The 19,699-nt window shown below is 32.7% G+C and overlaps 1 protein-coding gene across 1 annotated transcript; it reads left to right on the forward strand.

Annotated features, from left to right (window-relative positions):
* Positions 1 to 3,234: 3,234 nt before the first annotated feature.
* Positions 3,235 to 19,543, forward strand: LOC111679468 (NADPH oxidase 5). The gene is made up of 16 exons (XM_046954172.1): positions 3,235 to 3,252; positions 3,356 to 3,450; positions 6,796 to 6,910; positions 7,014 to 7,111; positions 9,549 to 9,669; positions 9,897 to 10,047; positions 12,324 to 12,409; positions 12,649 to 12,773; positions 12,848 to 13,080; positions 13,151 to 14,486; positions 14,548 to 14,822; positions 14,876 to 14,943; positions 15,148 to 15,321; positions 15,442 to 15,758; positions 15,817 to 15,913; positions 19,154 to 19,543. Exons 1-16 carry the CDS (start codon positions 3,235 to 3,237, stop codon positions 19,349 to 19,351), a joined length of 3,507 nt encoding a protein of 1,168 aa, XP_046810128.1. The 3' UTR covers positions 19,352 to 19,543.
* The last annotated feature ends 156 nt before the right edge of the window (positions 19,544 to 19,699 follow it).

Consider the following 19,699-nt stretch of genomic DNA (forward strand, 5'->3'; position numbering starts at 1 on the left):
TCTTGTCTATAGTCCAGACTATAGTCTTATCTATAATCCAGACTATAGTCTTGTCTATAGTACAGACTATAGTCTTGTCTATAGTACAGACTATAGTCTTGTCTATAGCCCAGACTATAGTCTTGTTTATAGCCCAGACTATAGTCTTGTTTATAGCCCAGACTATAGTCTTGTCTATAGCCCAGACTATAGTCTTGTCTATAGTTCAGACTATAGTCTTGGCTAAATTTTGTTATAATATTAAGTATTGTATAAAATGTAGTAATGTCCATAGTAAAGGGTGTTTAAAATTCTTTATAACTGACTGCTGCTGGTCAAAAGAAAGAATGCAGCATTGTATATTTTATATGCATTTTCATAATCTTCTTCTCAAACGATTAGATTTTTGTCATTCTAACTACTAGATTTTATTTTTATATCATTAATTTTGAACATTCTAAAATCTGTCGTATTTACCTATTTGTATGTCTGTCTGTCTGGTTGTGTGTCTTTCTGCTTGATATACAACTAAAAAAGTTAATAACATTTTCCATTAATTAATGTTTAACAAATGATGCATTCATTCGTTGTGCAGCAGTTCCATATTAAGATAATCAACAACAATAGCAAGAGCAACAACAACAACAAAAAAAAACAATTGTAATGGATTTTTATTTTTACCATGATTATCAAGCTGTGCTGGATATTATCACCTAACAGTTCATTAATATTTAATGATTCAAAAAAATTGTATAAAAAATATCATAATATAAAACTTGAGATTTATAAATTCTCACAGTGTTGCTGTTTCTGGTGCTCATAGTTGATGATCATGTTGCGTCGTCTCTGTAGAAACTGCCACTAATCATTTTGTCCATACAATTTGCGGTAAGAAGTTAGGAATTTTCAATGTGTGTAATTTTATTTTTTAAGATCTTCTTTTCTTTTCCTTCTCTTTCTGGCCCCTTCTCCTGTTTTATGTGCATTTTAATTAAATTTAAATTGACATGGTATGCGCAAAAGCATGTTGATGATTAAATTAAACTTTATATTTGTTTTTTGTTTTAAAACATGTATAATGTTTTTTTCCTTTTAGTATTTATAATTTATGTAAATATTTAATTTGCCACATACTGAACGAAATAAATCTTTCTTTCATTTGTTGTACTTGTACAAATAAAGATTATAAATTCATACATTATTTAAATTATAACCGCCAGGCAAAATGTTATGTGGAGTTTTAGTTTACTTAAATCAAACTTGTTGTAATTATTACAACTTTTTTTCAATGCTTTTTTTTGTTTGTTAAAATTAAAAACGAAATTTTCAAAATTATAAAATTCCCTCCAAAACTAGTGAGTTTTTAACTTCACCTGCTTATTATTCCCAGTTTCTGCTGATAACCGGTTTAATTTAATAACTTGTTCTAAAAGGGAAATCATTTCTTATAAAAATGTGTGTGTTGAGTGAGCACCTCACAAAAGTGAAATTAGACTTTAAAAACCTATATACAAGTTGACATGAAAAACATGGAATGCAGATGTTAAAAGTAAGGCTGTTCCGAATTTTATATTCCCACATCACAGGCGTGGATCTAAGGGGTGGGAAAAAGGGAAATTTCAGCACCCCCCCCCCCCATTCAAAACCAAAAATTTTTCATAAAAAAAGAAAAAAAGAAATATAAGTAAAAAAATAGAAACACCCCCCCAAAGCTTGAGCTGGATCCTCGCCCCTTCATTATAAAATAACGAATTATTGTTCAAAATTTAGCTTGAACGTGAAAAATATAGTTTTGTCTTTAGTCCAGACTATAGTTTTGTCTATAGTCCAGACTATACATAGTTCAGACTGTCTTATATCTATAGATTTGTCTTGTCTATAGACCAGACTATATAGTCTAGTCTATAGTCCAGACTATGGTCTTGTCTATAGTCTAGATTGCAGTCTTGTCTATAGTCCAGACTAAAGTACTGTTTTCTATAGTCTTGCCTACATTCTTGACTATAATCTTGTCTATAGTCTTGTTTATAGACCAGACTATAGTCCAGTGTATAGTCCAGACCTTAGTCCAGACTATAGTTTGGTCTATAGACCAGACTATAGTATTTGTTATAGTTTTGTTTATAGTCTTGCATGTAGTCTTATCTATAGTCAAGTCTGTACTACAAACTATAGTCTACAGTCCACAGTATAGTTTTGTCTATAATCCAAATTACATACTTGTCTTAAATAGACTATAGTCAAGTCTATTGTACAGACTATAATATTGTCTATGATCCAGATTATAGACTTTTCTATAGTTTAGAATAAGGTCCAGTCTTGTTTATAAATATAGCTATAGTCTTGTTTATAGACCAGACTATAGTCCAGTGTATAGTCCAGACCCTAGCCCAGACTATAGTTTGGTCTATAGTCTAGACTATAGTATTTGTTATAATTTTGTTTATAGTCTTGTATGTAGTCTTATCTATATTCCAGATTACAGTCTTATCTATAGTCCAGTCTATAGTCTTGTCTATAGTCACGTCTGTAGTACAAACTATAGTCTATAGTCCAGAGTATAGTTTTGTCTATAATCCAAATTATAGACTTGTTTAGAATAGTCTATAGTCCAGACTATAGTATTGTCTATAGACCAGATTTTATTCTAAAGTCTAGTCTGTAGTCTGGTCTGTAGTCTGGTCTGTAGTCTGATCTGTAGTCTGGTCTGTAATCTGGTCTATGGTCTTATTTATAGTCTTGCATAAAGTCTTATCTATAGTCTTGTATATAGTCTTTTCTATTGTCAGTCTAGTCTGGTCTAGTCGTAGTTCAGACTATAGTTCAGGTTAGTCTTTTTTATAGTATCTATAGTCTTGTCTATAGTCTTGCATATAGTCTTGTCTTTTCTATAGTCATGACTATTGTCCAGACAATAGTCTTGTCTATAGTCCAGACTACAGTCTAGTCTATAGTGCAGACTATATTCTTGTTTATAATCCAGTCTATAGTCTTAACTACAATCAATTTACTTGAATGCTTGCAAAGATTTAACAGAGACTTTAAAGATAAAATATTTGCTTTCAAAAAAAAAAAAGAAAAAAAAAAACGTTACTTTTGTAAATATTCCAAACACCTGCAGACAGACAGACTCTACTCTCTAGCTTATAAAATAGTTAAATTTCTAAATATTTTTTCTCGTTAAATAATATTAATATTTTTACATTAAACAGCATTTAAATTCCTTACAAGAAACAAGTTTCTTTATGATAGAACATGATGTGTCTTTCGAAAGTATTTTAATTAAGAAAAATTCTTTATTTTTATTATTGAAAGAAATACATATGTCTAATAGAAAAAATTTTCTTTTTTTTTATTTTTTTATCATCTTTAACAGGATTTTCAAAAAAAATTCTTCAATTTATTCGATTTGGATGGAAATGGTTATTTGGTACAAGATCGTTGGATTGAACATTTAAAAGGACGTTTAACGTAAGTTTTGTTTTCTTTTTTTCATTTTAATTTAAACAACTATGTTTTAATACATGTTTTATTCTTAATCTAGCTGTTAAGATTTTTTTGTTTTGCTGTTTAATAAATGTCTAACAACAGCTTAAAAATAAATGGTCAATAACATGAGTTAACATTAATGTTTTTAAACGTTAATTTGTTAATTGTTATGATATTGTTATTTGGTTAGGTGATTGGTAATAAATTAAATGTTTTTAGAGAGGAGCTTTCAAAATTTTTGCAAAAATTCCCTTCTAAACAATGATCGGTTATCTTAACATTTAAGATAACATATTCACTGCTATATAAACAACATCTTGCAGCTTTAAAGTCTACTGTATACAATGGTAGGGTATTTTTAAATCACACAATACCTAACAAAACTATTCATTAAGTAACAAATAAACTCAGTTTTTAGCACAATTTACAATGTTCACGTTGTAAATCCTCCTTTTTAATGTTTTTTAAACATTTAAAGAAACACACCACAAACAGCAAATACAATGTTGTTGCAACAACATTTATCTTCAATTTTATGTTTGCAGCACTCGAACACCGGATGAATAGTGTTGGCGTTGTCAATTCACTTATTTTATTCATGTTGGTATAATATTTTTTTACTTGTTGTTGTTGTTGTTGTCGTCGTAGCTGTTATTATTGCCATTTAGATGCTACACATTGCAACTGCAGGCAATCATATAATGTAAACGTAATTTTTGCGTATTTGCAACCAAGGACAACAAACGTAACATACGATATCTGTAGCAAAGTCATCTTTGACTAGAGTTAATAAGTTGTGTTTTAGTTTTAATACTTTAAACAATAGTTTGTGTGTATATCTTAATATCTTCAACCAAAAACTAGAATTACGACAACATTTCGTTTGTTTACAACACAATACAATATCATTTACGTTCCTAGACTCTTGAACATAAAATGGACAAGACTGTAGGCTAGACTACAGGCAAGAACATAGACACGACTATAGACTAGACTAGTGTCTAGTCTCGAACATAAAATGGACAAGACTATAGACTAGTCTATAGTCTAGTCTATAGTCTAGTCTATAGTCTAGTCTATAGTCTAGTCTATAGTCTAGTCTATAGTCTAGTCTATAGTCTAGTCTATAGTCTAGTCTATAGTCTAGTCCAAAGTCTAGTCTATAGTCTAGTCTATAGTCTAGTCTATAGTCTAGTCTATAGTCTAGTCTATAGTCTAGTCTATAGTCTAGTCTATAGTCTAGTCTATAGTCTAGTCTATAGTCTAGTCTATAGTCTAGTCTATAGTCTAGTCTATAGTCTAGTCTATAGTCTAGTCTATAGTCTAGTCTATAGTCTAGTCTATAGTCTAGTCTATAGTCTAGTCTATAGTCTAGTCTATAGTCTAGTCTATAGTCTAGTCTATAGTCTAGTCTATAGTCTAGTCTATAGTCTAGTCTATAGTCTAGTCTATAGTCTAGTCTATAGTCTAGTCTAATAGTCTAGTCTATAGTCTAGTCTATAGTCTAGTCTATAGTCTAGTCTATAGTCTATAGTCTAGTCTATAGTCTAGTCTATAGTCTAGTCTATAGTCTATAGTCTAGTCTATAGTCTAGTCTATAGTCTAGTCTATAGTCTAGTCTATAGTCTAGTCTATAGTCTAGTCTATAGTCTAGTCTATAGTCTAGTCTATAGTCTAGTCTATAGTCTAGTCTATAGTCTAGTCTATAGTCTAGTCTATAGTCTAGTCTATAGTCTAGTCTATAGTCTAGTCTATAGTCTAGTCTATAGTCTAGTCTATAGTCTAGTCTATAGTCTAGTCTATAGTCTAGTCTATAGTCTAGTCTATAGTCTAGTCTATAGTCTAGTCTATAGTCTAGTCTATAGTCTAGTCTATAGTCTAGTCTATAGTCTAGTCTATAGTCTAGTCTATAGTCTAGTCTATAGTCTAGTCTATAGTCTAGTCTATAGTCTAGTCTATAGTCTAGTCTATAGTCTAGTCTATAGTCTAGTCTATAGTCTAGTCTATAGTCTAGTTATAGTCTAGTCTATAGTCTAGTCTATAGTCTAGTCTATAGTTAGTCTATAGTCTAGTCTATAGTCTAGTCTATAGTCTAGTCTATAGTCTAGTCTATAGTCTAGTCTATAGTCTAGTCTATAGTCTAGTCTATAGTCTAGTCTATAGTCTAGTCTATAGTCTAGTCTATAGTCTAGTCTATAGTCTAGTCTATAGTCTAGTCTATAGTCTAGTCTATAGTCTAGTCTATAGTCTAGTCTATAGTCTAGTCTATAGTCTAGTCTATAGTCTAGTCTATAGTCTAGTCTATAGTCTAGTCTATAGTCTAGTCTATAGTCTAGTCTATAGTCTAGTCTATAGTCTAGTCTATAGTCTAGTCTATAGTCTAGTCTATAGTCTAGTCTATAGTCTAGTCTATAGTCTAGTAATAGTCTAGTCTATAGTCTAGTCTATAGTCTAGTCTATAGTCTAGTCTATAGTCTAGTCTATATAGTCTAGTCTATAGTCTAGTCTATAGTCTAGTCTATAGTCTAGTCTATAGTCTAGTCTATAGTCTAGTCTATAGTCTAGTCTATAGTCTAGTCTATAGTCTAGTCTATAGTCTAGTCTATAGTAGTCTATAGTCTAGTCTATAGTCTAGTCTATAGTCTAGTCTATAGTCTAGTCTATAGTCTAGTCTATAGTCTAGTCTATAGTCTAGTCTATAGTCTAGTCTATAGTCTAGTCTATAGTCTAGTCTATAGTCTAGTCTATAGTCTAGTCTATAGTCTAGTCTATAGTCTAGTCTATAGTCTAGTCTATAGTCTAGTCTATAGTCTAGTCTATAGTCTAGTCTATTGTCTAGTCTATAGTCTAGTCTATAGTCTAGTCTATAGTCTAGTCTATAGTCTAGTCTATAGTCTAGTCTATAGTCTAGTCTATAGTCTAGTCTATAGTCTAGTCTATAGTCTAGTCTATAGTCTAGTCAATAGTCTAGTCTATAGTCTAGTCTATAGTCTAGTCTATAGTCTAGTCTATAGTCTAGTCTATAGTCTAGTCTATAGTCTAGTCTATAGTCTAGTCTATAGTCTAGTCTATAGTCTAGTCTATAGTCTAGTCTATAGTTCTAGTCTATAGTCTAGTCTATAGTCTAGTCTATAGTCTAGTCTATAGTCTAGTCTATAGTCTAGTCTATAGTCTAGTCTATAGTCTAGTCTATAGTCTAGTCTAGTCTATAGTCTAGTATAGTCTATAGTCTAGTATAGTCTATAGTCTAGTCTATAGTCTAGTATATAGTCTAGTCAAGAGTTTATCCTATAATTGTTTATTTTGTTAAATTAAAACCTCTTTCAGCGATGACAGACAAATGGACTATGCCGAACAGTTGGAATCGGTGGCGTATGTGCTTTGTGGTGAAAATAGTAAAATTACATTTAAAAACTTTAAGGATATATGGCATACTCGAGGGGTAAGTTATATTTCTTTGTAAAAAAATACATAAATAACAAAACAACATAAAAAACATTAAATAGTTTAAATATTTTATACGTAAATCATGATTTTCTTTACAGATTTTAGATAAACTTTATCGTCTCATAGATGCTGATGGCACAAATTCCATTTCCACAAATCAAATCATGGAATTTATATCACATTTAACAAATTTAAGGTAAATTTTCTTTTTCGTTCTTTGGTTAATAGTGCTGAAAAGTATTTGAATTTTTTTTTTTTGTAAATTGAAAATAAAATAGAACTTTGACTAAATAAAATTTATGATCATGTTAACAATTTACAATTTGTAAAACAAATTGATTTCTTTCTTCTTGCGAATATAATTGTGCGAAACGAAAATATAGATCTAAAAAATTAAACTAAAGTGTTGGAGAGATCAGAACCAGTTTTGAAGAATTGTAAGACAATGTCTGGAGGTTCTTTACACTCGAAAAAAGTGAAGAGGAGGTTATAAAGTGTTAGACTATAGACTAGACTATAGAGTAGACTAGACTATAGACTAGACTATAGACTAGACTATAGACTAGACTATAGACTAGACTATAGACTAGACTATAGACTAGACTATAGACTAGACTATAGACTAGACTATAGACTAGACTATAGACTATAGACTAGACTATAGACTATAGACTAGACTATATACTAGACTATAGACTAGACTATAGACTAGACTATAGACTAGACTATAGACTAGACTATAGACTAGACTATAGACTAGGCTATAGACTAGACTATAGATTAGACTATAGACTAGACTATAGACTAGACTATAAACTAGACTATAGACTAGGCTATAGACTAGACTATAGACTAGACTATAGACTAGACTATAGACTAGACTATAGACTAGACTATAGACTAGACTATAGACTAGACTATAGACTAGACTATAGACTAGACTATAGACTAGACTATAGACTAGACTATAGACTAGACTATAGACTAGACTATAGACTAGACTATAGACTAGACTATAGACTAGACTATAGACTAGACTATAGACTAGACTATAGACTAGACTATAGACTAGACTATAGACTAGACTATAGACTAGACTATAGACTAGACTATAGACTAGACTATAGACTAGACTATAGACTAGACTATAGACTAGACTATAGACTAGACTATAGACTAGACTATAGACTAGACTATAGACTAGACTATAGACTAGACTATAGACTAGACTATAGACTAGACTATAGACTAGACTATAGACTAGACTATAGACTAGACTATAGACTAGACTATAGACTAGACTATAGACTAGACTATAGACTAGACTATAGACTAGACTATAGACTAGACTATAGACTAGACTATAGACTAGACTATAGACTAGACTATAGACTAGACTATAGACTAGACTATAGACTAGACTATAGACTAGACTATAGACTAGACTATAGACTACACTATAGACTAGACTATAGACTAGACTATAGACTAGACTATAGACTAGACTATAGACTAGACTATAGACTAGACTATAGACTAGACTATAGACTAGACTATAGACTAGACTATAAACTAGACTATAGACTAGACTATAGACTAGACTATAGACTAGACTATAGACTAGACTATAGACTAGACTATAGACTAGACTATAAACTAGACTATAGACTAGACTGTAGACTAGACTATAGACTAGACTATAGACTAGACTATAGACTAGACTATAGACTAGACTATAGACTAGACTGTAGACTAGACTATAGACTAGACTATAGACTAGACTATAGACTAGACTATAGACTAGACTATAGACTAGACTATAGACTAGACTATAGACTAGACTATAGACTAGACTATAGACTAGACTATAGACTAGACTATAGACTAGACTATAGACTAGACTATAGACTAGACTATAGACTAGACTATAGACTAGACTATAGACTAGACTATAGACTAGACTATAGACTAGACTATAGACTAGACTATAGACTAGACTATAGACTAGACTATAGACTAGACTATAGACTAGACTATAGACTAGACTATAGACTAGACTATAGACTAGACTATAGACTAGACTATAGACTAGACTATAGACTAGACTATAGACTAGACTATAGACTAGACTATAGACTAGACTATAGACTATTTTCGATTAACAATATTTTTCGAGTGTAATGTAGAAAGAATGATGCTGTTACACATACAAACCGCATGCAGCATCCTTTTCAAATGTTCGATATGAAACCTCTTTACAGACTGACAACTAACATGGGGAAAAGCAGCTATTAATCAAATACGTACTAGACTTTTTGAACGTCCGTCCAAATGTTCATGCCACCCTCGTCTGTCTGTCTCTATGTATATTTCCTGTTAACAGCAAACCTTTAGTTTGTTACAGATACTAACTTATGGCGTTTGGTTCTGCTGTTGTAGTGTAATCTTTTAATTAATCTTTTATTTATTACACTAAACCTTAACTACAACTTGTTGTAATAGTTTTCATATTTTTTAAGATTTTGTTGCTTAAATACTGAATCATGTTCTTAATGAACGTTGGCATAAATTATTTATTATTATTTTGCAATTTTTTGTTTTATTCCTGGAAAATAATTATTCTTTTAATATAGAGCACGCACTGGATTTGATAAAAGTTCTTTGGCACGTTTGGAGCAACTATTTCGCAATACTGTGGGCAATGAAAAGGAGATACGTCGTGAAGAATTCAAAAAAATTGTTATCTCAAAAAATGTAAGTATGTTTTTGTATTTTTTTTCTTGGAAATCATTTATATTAGTTAGGACAACAAACATAATCTGTTTGACATCAAGTCATTTAGATTAATGGAAACAACAATAATTTTGTTGCTTGAAAGAACAATTTTGTTGTTTTAACTGAAGTGTTTTGGTTGTTAACTTTAGTCATTTAAATTTTATTTTGTTTAAAAATTGTTATTTGTTTTCCTTTTATATTTTTAGCCATTTTTCACCGAGCGTGTTTTTCAAATCTTCGATAAGGATAATTCGGGTTCTATATCACTGCAGGAATTTATTGATGCCATTAATCAATTCTCAGGACAATCGGCTGATGATAAAATACGTTTTCTTTTTAAGGTTTACGATATTGATGGTAAAAATTTGTATTTTTTATAATTTAGAAAAAAAATTAACAATTTCGAAGAAAAACCCTTGTGGGTATATTGGCCCATTGCCGCAAAATAGTTCTTTTGAGGGAAAACCCAAGCGAATCTTTTAATTGAATTTTTCGCCTTCTTATATAAAACCTAGATTATGAAAAAGTTTTGTACTAATAAATCTTAGTTCAAGACCCCATGATAGGTAGATAGGGGTTCATTTAGGCAATTTAGAACGAACATTTTTATTGTTAACCCAATGCATCAAAAGCATCACATTCTATTACAATCATATAGAGGGAATGGCATCCGCTGATTAGGCAACAGCACCTAGGACTTCATCGGTAAACCAAGAACAAAGACATTCTTTATATCGGCATTCCAACCAAATCATTCTACGACCAATTCGAAAGAACAAGTCAAAGTCCGAAACTGTTTTCAGCGGGCCATAAGTTCTCATTAGATTCTCTGGACTGGCCACTAGTCAAATAGTTCCAAAAAGTCAACGACTTTATCAAATGACATCACTAGTTTAAAGTCCCTAGAGGTACCAGTAGCACCACGGTTTCCCAGAATTCCAATAATAACAAGATGAGGAAGGTTTCGTTTGGACTAGTCAAATGACATCACTATGACTAAATCGAAAGAACCATTATAATAACCGGAATAAGACAAAGTTCGAAACTCTTTCCCGCATGACATAAGTTCTCATTAGATTCTGTGGATTAGCCGCTAGTCAATTAGTTCCAAAAAATGACCTACTAGTCAAATGACATCACTAGTTTAAAGTCCGTAGAGATGAGGAAGGTTTCGTCAAGTTAACATTCCCTGCGCATGATCCCATTTAGAAGCCAGAAGAGACAATGTATTTTTTGCGAATGACAAGGCTAGAAAGGATTTGACACCTTTTCGTGGACAAGGAACATAATTTCCGTTTCTTATTAATCGAGGTTATATGCCGCGCTACTTAACGCGATAGAATGCGTCATCAAAGTGACGCCACAGGGGATTATCCGAATACTTATTAATCTGTCATCCATTCATCAGCAGAGTAGCACGGTCAGTGTTCCTGCCTTTCGATGGCAGTTGACTACCCAATTTCCGTTTCTTATGAAGTACTTAGTTCATCGATTATTTTAGAAGTCGTGGTAATGATAGATTCGTTAATTCCGCATTCGTTAGCCATTTAGGTTCCTAAGATGCGTCAACAAAGTGGTGTCTAAGTTGGAATGTCTGGTGAATGTAATTTAGAAGATAATTGGATCTTATCATGTTCTAGTTTAGAGACGTCAAAGGTAGATTTGTTCATTTTGCATTTGTGGACCATTTAAGTTCCTGGAATGCATCAACATAGTGACACCAGAGTGTAGTACGGTCAGAGGTCCTGCCATTCGATGGCAGTTGACTACCCAATTTCCGTGTCTTGTGAAGTTCTTACTTCGTCTATGATAGATTTGTTAATTCCGCATTCGTGTGGTGCCAGAGTGGTGCAATTGAGAAAATAATTGGATCTTATAGTTTAGAGATTTGATAGAAGTAAAACTCTTCATTAAGAAATTATAGCCTAAAATTCCTCCCTGGAAACGCCCGTTGCATTAGGGAATCTCGATCTAACTAGCTCTTTGTAAGATAATTCCTTTAGTCGTCTCGGAGTCTATGATTGCTAAGATCTATTGAATATATATAAGTGGTGGAGGGCATGGGAACGAACAGCTTGAGATGTTGATTTTTTTTATTTTGAGTGTCTATGCGATTAAGCCTCAGTGCGTAGATGCAGTAGATCTAGGTGTATAGGACATATTGAACTTTTAGCATTTCGTTTTCATGGGAGTTTAGAGTTCAAAATTACGACATGATATTTGGCAACTATTCGAGAGGATCTCAATAAAGTAGGAAATCTAAATCACCCAAATGAAATCCAACCAAAGAGAATATTTAGGTATTCGAAAGCGATCGAAACCTCAATAGAATTTATAAACATTTTATTCGAAATTTTGATCGTTTTCGAATACAAAGACGTGGGTCCGAAATTGACTTAAAGCTTGTTTAAATAAGAGGCATAATTTCCAACATTTTCTATAAACATTAAATGGCAAACTTTCCTTGATAGTGTCCTTGATTCTTTTATTGTTTTTGAAAACAAAAAACAAACCGCCAAAGTAACAAAAGCGCTTTCATTTTAGTTTTTACCTTGATTTTATGAATTTTTATGAGTTTTTTGTTATTGTATTTAAAGACGATTAAATAACCATTTATTGATTTATTACTTTAGGTGATGGTCTGATTCAGCACAAGGAATTACATGATGTCATACGTGCTTGTATGGAAGAGAACGGCATGGAATTCTCTGAAGATCAAGTAAGTTTTTCATAATATAAAGGAAAAAAAAAGACAAATACGATACAACGGTCCAAAGAATTATGATTTATTGGTTATGCTTATGAAAGAAATTTAATCGTAAAGTAAAAATGACCGACAAAAAAAAGACTTAAGACTGATCTGATCAAGTTGTAAGGGAAGTACAGAGTTGCCAGAAACTGCTAATCATAATTCTTATTAAAGTTTTGCAGTTTTTAATGCAATAATATTGTTTTCAGATAGAAGATCTCACCACTGCCATGTTCGAAGATGCTGATCCTCATAATCGTGGAGAAATTACCTATGAGGCCCTTAAAAATCAATTACACAAACATGGTGGTCTATTGGAGAATTTAAGTATAACGTATGATTGTTTTTTCTGAATTTTTTATACTTTTTAAAAATAACTTATTTTTTTTTGTTGATATATAACACTAGCATTGATCGCTGGTTGGTGCCCATGGCTCAGGAAACTCCTGTCAATAATAACAAAGTATCTTTTTGGCAACGTATACCCATACCGCATCAATTGACGCCAGCATATATGAAAAATAATCATGTTTTTGTTACGTATCTATTCATCTATATAGCGGTCAATGTATGTCTATTTGTATCGAGAGCTATACAATATAGAGCAAGTAATATATTTGTTATATTTGCTAGAGCATGTGGTGAGTAAGATGGTGGAAATGCCCCTTAATTCCATTTCATATAGAAACTTTTTAAACTCGTTTCTTCCAGGTCAATGTTTAAACTTTAATTGTGCCTGGATTTTAGTGCTAATGCTGCGACATTCTCTCACCTATTTACGTTCTCGTGGCCTCTCCACCTATTTGCCGGTGGATAATCATATATATCTGCATAAATTAACGGGTATTGTGGTATCGGTTTTAAGTTTAGTACACACCATTATGCATCTTTTTAACTTTTCGCTGGTGGTGGTAAATGATCCCTTAATTAATAAGGCCAATTATACAATTGCTGAATGGCTGTTAACCGATAGACCGGGTCTGTTTGGCTTAGTACCGGGATGTGCCAATCCTACCGGAATAGCTCTATTCATTATACTTCTTATAATGTTTATATGTTCACAACCGTTTGTTAGACGTAAAGGTTCTTTTGAGGTTTTCTATTGGACCCATTTGTTGTATATACCATTTTGGATATTGGTCTTGTTTCATGGACCGAATTTTTGGAAATGGTTTTTTATACCGGGCATTGTGTATATAATCGAAAGAATTTTACGTTATGTTTGGATGAGAGGAGATCATGGTAAAACTTATATTAGTTCGGGTCTATTGTTGCCCTCCAAGGTTATCCACTTGGTGATAAAAAGACCCTATAACTTTAATTTTCGTCCGGGGGACTATGTTTTCGTTAATATACCAGCTATAGCCAATTATGAATGGCATCCGTTTACTATAAGTTCTGCTCCAGAGCAGGAGGATTATATGTGGTTACATATACGCACAGTGGGCGAATGGACCAATCGTTTATATCAATATTTTGAAAAGGAACAACAAAAGCTACACAATGGTGATATTATAGCCCACAAACAAGCCATACCCACCTCAAGTCTATTGCAAATCAATGAGGCCAACAATAAAAAACCTTCTGCCACTCCCCAAACCGATTTCTTAGCTCAAAATCTAGCCAAAATGCAGCATAGCTCCAGTTTTGATTCGTCTATGGTAACGAAAACTTTGCAACAATTACAAACTACTGGACCCAGCCGACCACCAAGACACAACTTTTCTCCGCCACGTCTGGCCACCGAAAGTGTAAGTGCTAGAGATACCCCGGATAGCAATGGCATCAATCGTATACGCAGTATTAAAAAGTCCTTACAGAGGACATTTTCTCGCAAGGAAAGTGGTGAAGAGAAAAGCAAACAGAAACGTCATTCGGGACATTCAAATGATGGTTATGTATCGGATGAATATGATTTGGAGGGAAGGCTGGAACAGGGACAACGTCAAAAGTTAAAGAAGTTAATGTTAAATAAACCGCCTTTAGAGAAAAGTGCTTCCTTGCCCGATATGGCAGTCAAGACCAAGAAAAGAGAAAGACAAAAAGCGTAAGTATTTAAGAGATAACATTAAAGCCATTGCATTATATATCAAATGAAAACTTTTTAGACTATATGCCTTGGGACGTTCAGAATCTGAACATTCTTTCGATGAAACTCGTATAAGAAGAGCAAAAATGCAAAATATGGGTTCGGCCTATTTAAGTCCACAAAATAAATCGTTGGCACAAAGTTTCCGTTATATGCGCAATAAGCCCACTATAATTGCTTTTAAAACGCCCAGCATGGAAGAAAATGAACCAGAATTTGTGCAAAATGAAACAAATGGAAGAAACACTGAAGCTAATACACTAAAGGAAGCCGAAGAAGGAACTATAGTAAAAGGTAAATACGAAATATGAAAAAGTTCAAGAAAAATAAAATGGATCTTTTCACAGAACAAAGCATCATTAATATCAATGGCAAAGAGGATAAAACTGAATTTACTGTATCGAAACCTTTGGAGGTAAGTGGTTGTTTAAATAAAATCCTAAGAATTTTCCCCACTTTTTTCTCCCGCCCTCCCTCTAACAATTAATCTATAAATCCTATAAAACATATATATATATATATGTCCCTAACACATTTTATTACATTACTTACAAAACTTATTTTGAAGAAATTAAGTTAAAACAAAAGAAAACTACAAACACGTTTCCAAACTCTTTAGGATAATACGCATACAACAGCTAATGTAAACAATCGTGTGGGACGCTTGAGACGTCCCACATTTTTGCGTTCATTATCGACCTCTATTAAAAATCGGGGCAGTAATGGCAGCATGCCCACAAATGGCACAACTAACTCTGGTGGCAAGGTTACACTTGATGCAGGAGTATTAGAGGTTTGGGTCTTATTGTTTAACCTTAGACTTTAAAAAATATATATGGCAAATAAATAAACTTCATTTTTTTAATTATTTATATTAAACATTTTTCCTAAAATTTTCTTTGCTACCAAATAGATCTTTATTGATGGTCCCTATGGTGCCCCCTCTTCACATATATTCATGGCTCAACATGCTGTTCTAATAGGTACTGGCATAGGTGTTACGCCCTTTGCTTCGATTTTACAATCGATAATGCATCGCTATTGGAAGGCTCGTCACACCTGTCCCAATTGTAATTTCGAATGGGCTAGTGATATACCGAAAACAGTTATGAATCTACGTAAAGTTGATTTCTTTTGGATAAATCGGGATCAACGTTCATTTGAATGGTTTGTAAATTTACTCTCACAATTGGAAATTGAACAAGCCGAATTGGGTGGCGCTATGGAAAGGTAGGTTCATGATGAATGTAACTTTATAACTATTAAACTCTGTCATATTTTTATCTAGATTTTTAGATATGCATATGTATATAACAAGTGCTTTACAGCGTACCGATATGAAAGCAGTTGGTCTACAATTGGCTTTGGATTTACTACACGAAAAGGTAGGTTTTTGGATGTTGTATGGAAACTTAAAGAAAAAAAATTAATTAAAATTGCACTTACCTTGAGTTATTTGATTTGGAAAATTTTGGTTTTATGAGGTTTTGATTGGAATGATTAAATGGAGAAATTAAGCATTTAATAGTTTCTTTTTAAAATGAAATCTAAAAAGAAAAGATGAATAGTTTGAAATGTTAATAATGAAATTATAAATGGACATATTGTTTTTTAATTAAATGGATCTAATGAACATTTTCAGTTGAACATAAACATAAGATAAATCTATTTTACATTTAGGCATTACAACTTCCCTGAACAACTGAAGAATTACTTTAGTAAAACCGACTTTACACCAGACGTCGGCGCTAGTATTGTTCTGACAACGAAGATTTTCGGCAAATTACATGTACACAACACGATCGCATACGAACCTCTAAACAAGAGCATCAAAAATACAAATATTTTATTTAGTTGCTTGACAGCATTCAACAAGGCAGGTTGATGTCGCTTTGTTAAAGAAATTGCAAACACAATTTGAAAAAAACAAAAAACAACTTGCAAAAGCAAGAGCATAATTTACAAAAACAACGTACACTCTAAATAATTTTCTAGAATGCATAACAATAAAAGTAAATAAGTTAATCTTGTTTCATACTTTTTTTGTACATTTTAATTAGATATGTTGTTTCTATTTGAAGAAATTATCATTCTTAAGTACATTGATTACACATTGTTTATAAATATTTGCATTTTACAGTAATGCAATTTAATCTTCAAAATTAAAAATAACCAAATATTTTTTTCAGTGCTATTTCAATGAAAAAATGCCAATAGTGTGTGGGTAGTGGTGATTTTTTTATCTGCCTCTCTATCCGCCGGTATATGCTTTACACGATCACATAAGTAATATGATTTGTCAAAATTTTCTGTGTAGAAGAGTACGGATGTGATTGTCTAGGGTACACAGAGACGTTACGAGCAAAAAGCTTTTTCCCCCTCTTTCGCACAAAACGAATTCAATGATTTTTTTTAGCTGTATTTTATATACCTCTTCTCAGCAAACAATTTCAAAATCAAACAAATGCTGATTTTAGACTTTTTCAAAAGTCAAAAGTGACATCTCTGTATACTTTGTGATATCGTGTGAAGTGCTCTTAATTCTGAGCTTTGTGGCTTGTTTTCGAAACATGACATATAGGACAACAAATATTTTCCATGATACTTTTATCAAGGTTAAAGAGGATGCTCTATTTCACTCGTTGCTAACTGGATATCATTCCCTAGAACGGTAGGAGTTTAAGCTCTGTTTCTAAACATGGGAGAGGTGCAAGTCTAAATGTATGAAATCTGGAACTCGTGTATGACATACTGTGTTAATAGTTAACACATCACGACAAGCTCAAGACAAGGCAACAGCGTAAGTTTTCGTAAACATTAGGACAGGGTACATTGACGTTAGAATGCTAGGAATGCAGATTCCTAGACAATTACTATGAACAGGGTTCCATATTAGCGTTATCCTATAATGTCTCATTAAGTTATACCCGGGATTCTTCGGTTGACCTAAATGTCAAAAAGACACCTGCGAAGTTTTTGATTGCAGCTTTGCACTCCGTATGTATACGTATATCCAGTACTCGATACATCAGCCAATTTCTCGCTCGCCACACCACCCAGCCTATTACTACTTTTGAAGCTATCTGTGTAAACATTCGTTAAAATCAGGAATCAGGTTGAAGGATTCAAAATGGTTTATTATTCGAGAATGACCAATCTTCCAACTGCTCTCCTGAAAGAAAAGATAGCTATTATTACATAGGGATATCTTGTATGGTGGAGACTTCAATTAAGAATAAGTCTTTTGTAAATCATCTATACAAAGTTTAGAGATCAGCATGCATTGGAATAACTGGTGCTCTAAGAACTAGAAGCTCTAAACAGTATACTGCACGTCCTACTTATAGATCTGCATATAATTGTCATATCTGCTGGCAGCGCAGCAATACTGAACTCATTCGGAAGTTGGAAATCAAAAACATTAGTCCGGTTAAGATTTTTAGCTTGTTACCTCCAATCTTGAACCAACCATCCGACTATATTACCTCAAACACAAACTTTGATAGAATCTTCAAAATCAGAGTTCCTTCCAGGAGCGAGTGGTATAAAGTTAACATACCGAGACAATATACACACGGACTTTGATAGGGTCTTCAAAATCAGAGTTCCTTCCTGGTGCGAGTGGTGTAGAGGTAACCTACCGAGAGAATATACCACCAGAATTTTTAGAAATAGTTCTAAAATGAACTGCGGTGTTGGTTCTGGTGTCTTCTGTGAAGAAGCTGCGGTAAGTATATCCCACCGTCTTGCCAACAACTGTAGTGTCTTTCAGGCTGACATGTTTGCGATAATATCAGCCTGTAGGGTATTACATGACCTCAATATTTGCGCCAACATAGGAATTTTTGTCGATAGTTAAGCGGCACTTCTCTCAGTAAACTCTTATACTACCACTTCTCTATTAGTTAGGCAATGCAACTGGGTAATAGGCAGACATGCAAGTCGGCTTGATCTCCCTTTCAATGATCACTGTAGCAGGAAAAAGGGAGAAACGGTCTTCCCCATCTCCACTTTGAATGTCCAGCTCTGTCCGTAAAGAGAAACCGCTTCCTTGGCAATTACAATTTCTTCATTTTTAACCTTGGTGAGATATCGGAGTCTAGTCTTAATGATAAACTCAGTTTTGTTACATCTGACGAGTGGAGTGGTACGGTCAAAAGAGAGTCTCTTAGATTCTGCTTGACAATTCGCGTGCAGTAAACTACCACGTTAAACAACCAACCATAGTTAGCTATATTTTCCAGGTTAATTTACTGTCAAGAATTAGTCGAAAGGTACTTGTATTCCACTTTAGCTTGACGTCAAGGATTACTCCAAGGTTTTTCGCATGATCAGTTTTTTAAGCTTAGTTTCATTCAGCTTTGGAGAAAGAACGTTTTTTCTTTTCTTTTTCTGCCACAATTCAGTCAAGAATTACTTCTAGATACCAATTTCGGTTGCAACATGTGGTCACAATGTTGACATGTTGTTTGGCCGACTATAACTAGGTTTGTTAAGGAGCTAACATCGCTCCTAAACAAATGCAATTTAGATTTTTAACATATGTATATTTTTTCTTTTTATTTCATTTTTAATTACTTTTTTTATATTAACTCCATAACTTTTTTCTTTTTATTTCATTTTAGGGCAAGCGGGATTTAATTACTGGCTTAAAAACACGCACCAATGCCGGCCGACCAAATTGGGATAAAGTATTTAAACAGCTGCAGGCTCAGAAAAAGGGCAAAGTAACAGTATTCTATTGTGGTCCACCACAATTGGCTAAAACTTTACGCTATAAATGCGATGAATATGGTTTTGCATTCCGCAAAGAATGTTTTTAAAGAAAATAATTTATGAAAATATATAATAAAGAAATTAATTTGGCAAAATATTGAGGTAAAAGGGCGAAATTATTTTTGAAAATATGTTGATAAGTTAAGTTTTAAGTTTATGATTCTTTAAGTTTTTCAAGTGTATAATTTATTAAATTTCTATTTATATTGTATTTTAGATAATAATTGTTGAATTTTGTTTGTTAACTTGCCACTTTGTTTAAAAATAATAAATATATATGAAATTTTAGGTTAGAAAAATTAAACCAATTTTGTTTTCTAAACAAACTTTTTTAAATTAGGGGGAAGAGGGGGCGGGTCTTTTTTATAAAAAAAAAAAAATAATAACAACTAATA

The sequence above is a fragment of the Lucilia cuprina genome, chromosome 6 (assembly GCF_022045245.1).
Source record: "Lucilia cuprina isolate Lc7/37 chromosome 6, ASM2204524v1, whole genome shotgun sequence".
Lineage (NCBI taxonomy): Eukaryota > Metazoa > Arthropoda > Insecta > Diptera > Calliphoridae > Lucilia > Lucilia cuprina.